The 9,444-nt window shown below is 29.1% G+C and overlaps 1 protein-coding gene across 1 annotated transcript; it reads right to left on the bottom strand.

Annotated features, from left to right (window-relative positions):
• Positions 1 to 632: 632 nt before the first annotated feature.
• Positions 633 to 8,866, bottom strand: LOC101252795 (patatin-08-like). Its single transcript, XM_004244481.5, has 7 exons — positions 6,556 to 8,866; positions 6,037 to 6,218; positions 5,046 to 5,205; positions 3,614 to 3,778; positions 3,221 to 3,508; positions 1,542 to 1,684; positions 633 to 867 (listed from the first exon to the last, which is right to left on the bottom strand). The coding sequence occupies exons 1-7, from the start codon at positions 6,730 to 6,732 to the stop codon at positions 810 to 812; spliced, it is 1,173 nt and encodes a 390-aa protein (XP_004244529.2). The 5' UTR covers positions 6,733 to 8,866; the 3' UTR covers positions 633 to 809.
• Positions 8,867 to 9,444: the final 578 nt, after the last annotated feature.

The raw sequence follows: 9,444 nt of genomic DNA, 5'->3' as shown, positions 1-9,444 counted from the left end.
TATTTGTGAAGTACTGACTTGACATATTTATTTGACGATCAATAGATCACTATACACTTTTTGAATCTAATAAATTCAATGATTTGAAAAATGAATATAATAATTAGTTTTAAAAAACCTTAAAATGATTGTTTTTGAAAAAGAAAACGAGTTAAGAGTCGCCATTTAATTTTTAAAGTAAAATTAAGAAAACTATTTTTTAAAAGATTAAAAACAGAAAATCTAATGAAATATATTAAAAAGAATTCGAGGTTCATATTAATGTTTTAGAAAGAGTTAAAAGCACTTAAAACTTCGGTAACTTGCGGTTATTCGACAATTAAATATTTAACTAATTACTTTAAGAAAAGAATGCTTAATTAAGTTGCGAAAATAAACAGCTTAAGACTTGAGAATTATTTTTTAAAGAGAGGGGAAATATTAGAGAGATATTACTTAACTGTAAATTTCTTAATTAATTATGATTAATTTCTATTGTGAAGGATCAAAATTGAGTGTCAACAATGATAAATCATATTTTTTTAATTTTTTAAAATAAAATAAGATATTTATTTTAATATAATTGGCGAATTAAAGCGACCGAAACAATAATATATTTTTTTCCTTTTTGCTTAGAAAAGAAGATTGGAATGTCATAATACAAAATCACCATTATTTATTTAAACATTATACACAACCAAAAGGTTACATAGTCCAAACACACATTACATAGAGAGACATTTCTAATGAAATTTATCCCTCATAAACTTTGCAAGCACTTATTATTTATTTAGCATAGTAAGGGTACTACTGCAATTCGAGACCTTTAATTAAAAAGACGCTTTGTTTGCTCGGAGGTTCTTTCGATCAATGAGTGATTGTGCAAACCTACAATGAAATAAAATTATTTTAATTAGCAATAAAAATAGATTTATAAGAAATTTAATATGAGTAATACTAGCTGACGAGATATAGTAATATGAATAGGGATGTTTTTGGTTTGGTTCGGATTAGTTATTTGTTAAAATCAAAATCAAACTGCAAAAAAAAAAAAAATTGGTTATTATCGGTTTGGTTCGATTAGATTCAATTTTATGTTTTTTTTCCGATTGAATAATAATAATTATTTTGAGGAGATATGTATTTCGATAAAAATAAACACCTAATTGATGAACAATCCACAAGAAAGCTACTATTGGTTCAATAGCAATACTAGAATTATTATTACACGAACCAAGTGATTCAATTAAGAGAAAGTATGATTATCTTATACAACGTATGGTAGGTAAATATTGAAGTAGTGAATTTTGATGGAGTTGGACTTTGAAAATAATATATAAATAATTATAAAATTTGTATATCTAATTTATCGATCCGAATCAAATAATATCAGTTTTCAAAATTTAAAACCAAACCACATTACATGCCAGACTTTTAAATCGATTTGATTCAAATTCCAATTCGATATGATTTTTTTAACCATAACCATAAACAACCCTAAATATAAAAAAAGAAAAAAATTATTTCAAGCACCGACCGAACCAGTCTATAATGTGTTTTACCTTGTTAGAGCTTGCTCATAGGTTTCAGGATTGTCTTTGGAAACTGGTTTCTTCAATAAATTTTTACCAACTTGTTTTAATAAGTCCATATTAGCCACAGAAGCATCAACCATGTCAGTAGTTGTGCCTGTTAATGCATTTTCCTGGAATTTAAATATACTCATATCATTAGCAAAGAATATATGACATGTATATTATATTAATAATAACGAAAAAACTACTTAATTGGACGCACCTTATTATCATATATACTTTTAAAATATTACGTATCTTACCACTTATTAAGAGTTTCCTATCATATATTAAAAAATAGGAAAACTTTCTCATATAGCCATTCAAAAATAGCCTAAATACAGTCTATAGCTATAGTTTGATAATTACAATTCACAGCTACATGTTATAGGGAGGAGAGAGGCGAGCGAGACTGGGATAAAGAGGAGAGAGGAGAGAGAGAGAGGGGGCAAAAAGTGGGAGAGAGGTGAATTGTATATGTATATTGGTTAGATAATTGTACATTATACATATGTATTTGTATATATGGCAAGCGAGATAGGGAGAGGAAGGAGACATGCGAGCGAGATTGGGAGAGAGGCGAGCGAGAGAGGTCAGAGAGTGGGAGAGAGGTAAATTGTATATGTATATCAATTAGATAATTGTATATTATACATATGCATTTTTACATATGGCAAGCGAGATTGAGAGAGAGAGAGGGTAGAAAGTGGGAGAGAGGTGAATTGTATATGTATATCAATTAGATTATTGTATATTATACATATGTATTTATATATTCTGGCGAAATATTTGTATACAAATGTGACTAATTATACAAACTCGAAGTCAGCCCACGTAATTAATGTATAATGTTAGTCGAGAGTGGTAATTATAGCAAACTATAACTATGATGAGTAATTAAGTAGTATAAGTTTGCTTAACCGCATAATTTTCCCTAAAATTTTTACACTTAGATGCATATATTTTTGCTACAAGAGACACAAAAATAGGGAGAAAGGGCACTGAGATACGTATGTATCCAAGATACATGCAAATCGCTCTAAGCACATATTATATTTGTATGCATCTGGTGTGATTCAGATGTGTCTGAAATATCAAATACATGAGAGAGTCACTACAAGAAAACTGTGGATTACATGGGGATTTTCCTGGGTATTAGTATGAAAATTCGCGGGAAACTTATTCTCCTGCAAATTTTCATACTAATTCCCAGAAAATCTCCATGTAATTCACAGTTTTCTCGTAGTGAGTGGCAAGCGAGATTGGAGAGAGTGAACAAGATTTGCTAATGTATTATAGACAGGGGCGGCCCTAGAGGTTGACGAGGGGGTTCACGACAAAAAATTACGTTGGTTGTATATTTAAGGCAATTTTAAGAACTTTTATGTCTATATATTGATTTTGAGCCTCCTATTCAGTGATCGAGAGGTTCAAAACTCACCTTAAGGACCCAAGATCAAATCTTAGGCACTACTTAATGTAAATCCTGAATCCATCACTAAATCTAGAGATTCATGTGAACTCACTTGAATAGAATGTATCTGCAACAATTACACCTAATTTTGACCATTTATCCTTGATACATCAAAATCTGATAAAATAGATAATATTGTAAACTGGTGAAATTTACGTAAGTTCCCGATAATAGAAATTGAGTTGGGACTTACTTGAACCCTGAGGTAATTGTCTTGTGAATCAAGAGCTTGAAAAACAGTAGAAAGGTAATAATCAGTCATGTAAGAACTTGATGCATCTAACATTGGCGGGATAACTGATTTCCATTGGAAATAACCCCATTTAGCTGTCTCATTTGCTGTATATGTTTTATCAAACTCTGAATTAGTGCCAGTGCCTAATGAGAGCAACAACATTTTTTTCAAATTCAATGACCTAATTGAAGCAAATGCTGGATCCTCTTCTGCAAGTTTCGTTGCAACGCTAACTGATAATAACGCCTGCATGCATGCATCCACACGTACAATTCATTACATATTTTGGAAATAATGTCGTAATAAAAAAACATATCAAAAATTTTGAATCGAAAAAGTAGTGTTTAGTACCGGATCGCCAACAGAAGCAACACCACCATCAACAAGATTGAACTCATATGTATCTCCATTACTAGTATTAGTAACAAAATAATGTGGAGGAAATACTGTTGGAGCTGCTGCTGTTGAATAACATATGTCATACATGGTAGCATTCAATTCTGGATAGTTTGTTAACTGCATTTTAAAATAAAATAAAATTAGTTGATATGTATTTTCTTTGCGAAAATAAGTTAGTGAAAGTAAAAAAATAAATAAAAATAAGTTTTATAAGTGACTCTCAAAGTTTATTGTCTCTTTCTCATCCCAGTGGCGAAGCCACATTAGTTATTGTTTGACACTAGCTCCTTTGCCCGATATGTATATTACATATTGATACTATGCGATTTTGCTTCTTAATATTTTGATATACCTAACTAGTCGATATTCTGTCACGATTAAAACTACTCCTAGACGCGTCTGATCTCATCATCAAAATGTTTTGTTAGATTATGGATGTGTTTGGTATGAAGTGAAATATTTTTTGGAAAATGTTTTCGAATTTTTTCATGTTTGGTTGGGATAAAAATTTTGGAAAATGTTTTCCCCCTCAAAATTATGGAAAATGACTTCTCTTCAAAAAAATCAAGGAAAATATTTTTCGAAACTCTCATCAAACTTCAAATTACACTTTTTGTTGGGGAAAAACATCAATTTTTTAAAAATGATTTTTATTTAAAAATTTTATTTTCCACCCCATCCCCCGATCAGCCCCCCACCCCATCCAAAAAAAATTAAGTTGTTTTTTAAAGAATACTTGCAATTTCAATTTTTTTTTACCTCATCCACCCCTACCTCCCCCCCTCCCCCCCCTCCCGAAAAAAAAATCAAATTTTTTTTTCACCCCCCACCCCAAATAAAAAAAATTGAGTTTGTTTTTAAAAAATATTTTCAACTTCAAAATTTCATTTTTTTCACCCCCACCCTCGACCCCACCCACACTCCTCATCCCCCCAAAAAATTAATTTTATTTTTTAAAAATATTTTCAACTTCAAATTTTTATTTTTTTTACCCCTATCCAACCCCATCACAGAAATAAAAAATTAATTTTGCTTTTAAAAAATATTTCAATTTTAAATTTTATTTTTTACTCTATTAAAAATAAAAGATATTTCTCAAAAATTATTTTTCTTTCATAAATCAAACACTAAAAATAACTTTCAAAAAACATTTTCTACTCACCAACCAAACATGAGAAAATAAGTTCAAAATATTCCAGGAAAATATTTTCTACGTAAACATTTTTCTTCGTACCAAACACACCCCATATATACATACTTTTAATATAATATATATTTTTGTATCTATTTACCAAACGTAGGAGAAAATAAATAAAAAATTCACTTATTTTAATTTCAAAAACATATTTCTTGATACAAAATCACTATAATAATTTTGACTTACATTTGACTTGGTGAATATTACTGGCTTATTTCTTTTGATGTCAAAGCTTGAGATGACAACTTCTGTCAAAGCTTGATGCAAACGAGTTTCTCCAAAATTATCTTCAAGAATTTGCAAAAGATATTTTCCATCAAAACTTGGGCCTAAAAATGTACCAGTACTGCATAATATAATGTAACCAAATTAAATATAAAGTATAAAGAACAGAAATCTCATATATCTGGGGTTTAATATATTTTATTTAGGTATACTCGATTACGTATAAAAATACTGAATATTTCATTGCTGTTGGGTATATTCTTAGGTTGTTCGATACATTGCAAATAATATATTATTTTAGTGAGAGAGTAGATGTATCTGAGAAGGGATAGAGATGTATCTGAGAAGAGATTTTTATAATTTTTGATAATGATAGAAAATTTTAGAGAATATAATACCTTAAGTTGTGTAAATATAATTCATTACTCAAAACGTAATCTCCTTTCTTTCTTTCGAGTTGTTTGACCTAATTTTTTATTAGTCCATCTAACAACAATGTACTCCATTTTATTTGGCATTTATCGAATTTCGAGATTTAAATAAGTCTATCTTTGATAGTAAACTTTAGTTTTTTTTTCTAAAATATTTTGAATTATCAATTATTGTGAGTTGTGGTAACTTTTACCGAATTTACAAGTATATAAATTTTATTTCAAAATTGCATATTTCATGCGCAAATTCTAGGTCAAACTCAAACTGATTCTCGAAAAACGAAAAGTGTCACGTAAATTGGAACAAAGAGAGTAAGTATATAACTATTATTTTTCCTTTATAGCGACTCTTTGATTTCAACTTTCAACTAGACATGTTTAAGACCACAACTTTCAACTTTCATATCTTCAATTGAATATCAAAATAGACTCAAAAATCTTTTTTTACGTTCTTAAACTCTGTATCAAATTAAAATTAGATAAATAAATTAAAACGGAGGAATATAAATATGTATATGTACCTAGAATTAAAAATATGAGGGCCATGTTGGAAGTAAAAAGGTACAATTTCATTGGCAGCAGCAAAGGGTCTATTGTTTTCATTTGGAGTAGTAATCATAGCAGTTATTAAACCTCCAGTACTTGTTCCTCCAATTACATCAAAGTAATCTGCAAGTCTTGCATCTCTATTTTTGTCCAATTCCTGACTCGAAAAGAAAAGTAAGTCGTATAAATCGAAACAGAATAACTCTCAAACAACTTATTATTACGAGTAAATACGTTGCAACATAAGAAAACGATGATTTATTTGAATATAAATAATTAGCTTTATCATGATCGTATAGATAATAGAAGTACTATTACTAATCATTATCACTAATAAACATCGAAAAAAATATAATTCAACCGTAAAAAAAAAGAAGATAAACACAAAAAGATATTTTTATGATATCTGAAGTTGTCCTTCAAGAAAATCAAAAACAGTATCCGGAATGACTATAGTTTACGTACATACATTAAAAAAAATATTTTTACGATACCTGAAGTTTTCCTTCGAGAAATTCAAGGATGACACCCGGAATGATTCCTTTAATTCCACCTCCATCGATACTAAGAATAGTCACCACATCTTCCAACGTAGCAGATGTTGAACTAGTAGTTGCTAATATCATAAAAATTAAAATTAAAAAAGACTTAGTAGTTGCCATTTTGCACATTATAATTAATAAAGACTAATATGATCAAAGTGTTTTAAAATTTTGTTGGTGCGTTGAGCATATAACAAGCATGGTATATATAGGCACGTAAACAAGTTAGAGTAATTTTATTTTGAGTTTGACATAACCAATAATAGTTGTATGAGAATCCGTTAAAATTTTGACACGTGGATAGTGAATTTATTGTTGGTGTGGGCCTGACTAATCCAACAAAAATCGTTTGATAGAGTGTATTAAAAAGATAATTTTTACGTTAACTTTGTGGAATATCATTAGAAAAAATATGCATGCATTACTAATACCAGGAATTTCGATGTATTAGGAATGCTTAGATATTGATTATTGATATAACTATCCTTCAAATCTTTCTCAAAATATTTTCCATTTTTTCAAAGCTAAAGAATTTTTGTAAAAAAATGTTTTTTTTTTTTTTATAAAAGTTATGTAAGACTTGTTATTTCTAATACGTCATATCTAACAATGTACAAGAAATAATGCAGCATATATAACTGATTCAATATTATTAATGCAAACATTATTAATACATTTTATTCAATATTATTCTTATGCGCACTTAAGGGATCATTCGATAAAGTGTATTAAAAAAAGTTACATACATTTAGCTTTGTGTATTATTAGTACCTTATTAAGTAATGAGGGCAATATTTAACATGTGTATAACTAATGCTTATAATAATCAATGGAAATTCATAGCATTAATAATTCAAAGGATGTTAGTGCATGCATTAACACGTTTAAAACTATAATTGCTAAAGAAAATAACTTTAAAATTAATTAATAATGTGTCACTTTCATCACTTTTATAATTTAAGCTATATATTTACGATGATACTTTAAAATTAAAAGTACAATGATTAAGGACGGTTAAAGGATTTAATGAGTTTTATTGATAAATAATTTGAGGAATTTGAGAAGAATAGATTTGATTAAATTGTGGTCATATAGTAACATTCTGTAATTTGTTCTCGAGGCAGGCTATTATTTCAAAACCAATTAATTTTTATTCTAAATTTTATTCTTTTAATTATCATATTGTAAAATAAGTTTTGAATATATTAAGGAAGGTAAATAAATATTAAGTATATTATATTATTTAAATTCTATTAAAGTTAAACTAATTGAAAGAATTAAGATTTATCCGTACACTTGAACTTTAGGAAATTAATTATAGAATCGGGTGAGTTTTAGATCTAGACTAGACACAGAATAATATGAATGTTTTTAGACTCGTTAACTTACAAATTATTGCATACATACTTGATAGATTGAAAAGGTTCGCAGACATTGAGAAAGGATAAGTATTGGAGAAGTAGCTTGCTTGACTTCGGTTCTCCAGTGAAGGTAGGTTATGGTTTATTCTATTTAATAGATTGACTCTTAATAACGATTGATATGCATTGAGTGATATTGTGAAGTTCTCTATTTACTTGATTGTGTGGTTATGTGGCTTGTTTATGTGGTTTACGCTTGGTCTAAAATTTTGAGACTGTGACATTTATAATCTTAAACCCACTCTATCGAAGTGATGTCTTGAATAAAGAAGGTTCGATGAAATATTGTTGATAAACTGAAAAGCAATGATAATAAATAATAAATTAATGGTATTATTGAATAGTAGTGTCACGTTCCGACACTATATAATTGGATCGAAGTGTCACGTTTCGACACGGTATAATTGGATCGAAGTGTTATATTCTGACATGGTATTATTGAATCGGATTGTCATGTTCCAACACGATATTATTGGATCGGAGTGTCACATTCTGAAACGATAACATTAAAGGAAAAAAGATATTGAATTAACTTAATGTACTCAATCTCAAAGAACTCATTTCCCAAATGAGCATGGTATGGAGGCATGAGTCCCCATACGTGTGCTTGATATTGTGATTGATTGCATATTTACTTTAGTGTTATCGTCGTTGGTTCATGTTGTTTGTTGTTCGTCACTTGCTAAGTGTCGTAGTAGATTTTATACTATTATTCATTGTATATTAGTTTCTATTTTGGGTTGGTCAGTGATACCTACTCAGTACATGTTGCCTCGTATTGAACCCAACTTTTGTTTTCCTTTTATGGAGTGCAACGAGTGTACCAACGACTTTGATTCGCCCTCAGCTCTAGCCAGTCTCAACAAATCAGGTTCAAGGGTGAGCTATTCATTCAAGCTTGTATTGGATTCTCTCGTTCATGACTTGATGACCTTAGTTTTTAAACACAAATTACTTTATTTCATTTATTTCGGTGTCTTTAATACTCTTACATTTAGTACTTGGGGATTAGATATCCTTGATGCGATGACTTTCAGGTATTGGAAATGACATATAGTAGATTATAATGGATTTGTGTTTCTTACACTAATAAGATTTAAGTTTCCGCATTATGGTTATTATTTTGTAATTTAAATGATAAATATAAGTTGTGATTGAATTCATTTGATTCGTCCATCTAGGTAGTTAAGTGTGGGTGTCACTCACGACTCAATTTGAATCGTGACACACAGCAAACCAAAATTGATAACCACCAAATCGATAAATGTATATTATATTTAATTTGGTTTGATTTGATAATTTTAATTTTGACTAATAATCAATCCAAACCGATCCGTAATTACCCGTAGTCATAATCAATCATTAATCAAAGGAAATGAGCCTTTCTTAAATAGTTAGTACATTGTACCTAACAACCTAA

Source organism: Solanum lycopersicum, chromosome 8, assembly GCF_036512215.1.
Source record: "Solanum lycopersicum chromosome 8, SLM_r2.1".
Taxonomy (NCBI): domain Eukaryota; kingdom Viridiplantae; phylum Streptophyta; class Magnoliopsida; order Solanales; family Solanaceae; genus Solanum; species Solanum lycopersicum.
This window is presented reverse-complemented; position numbering and strand designations above follow the sequence as displayed.

What these genes read in the sequence shown, in the direction of transcription:
- LOC101252795 (XM_004244481.5), bottom strand. Translation starts at nt 6,732, where the DNA reads ATGTGCAAAATGGCAACTACTAAGTCTTTTTTAATTTTAATTTTTATG. An exon ending in CCTCATATTTTTAATTCTAG is followed by an intron (nt 5,206 to 6,036) that starts GTACATATACAT and finishes TATATTATGCAG; the next exon opens with TACTGGTACATTTTTAGGCC. An exon ending in TTGCTTCTGTTGGCGATCCG is followed by an intron (nt 3,509 to 3,613) that starts GTACTAAACACT and finishes GCATGCATGCAG; the next exon opens with GCGTTATTATCAGTTAGCGT.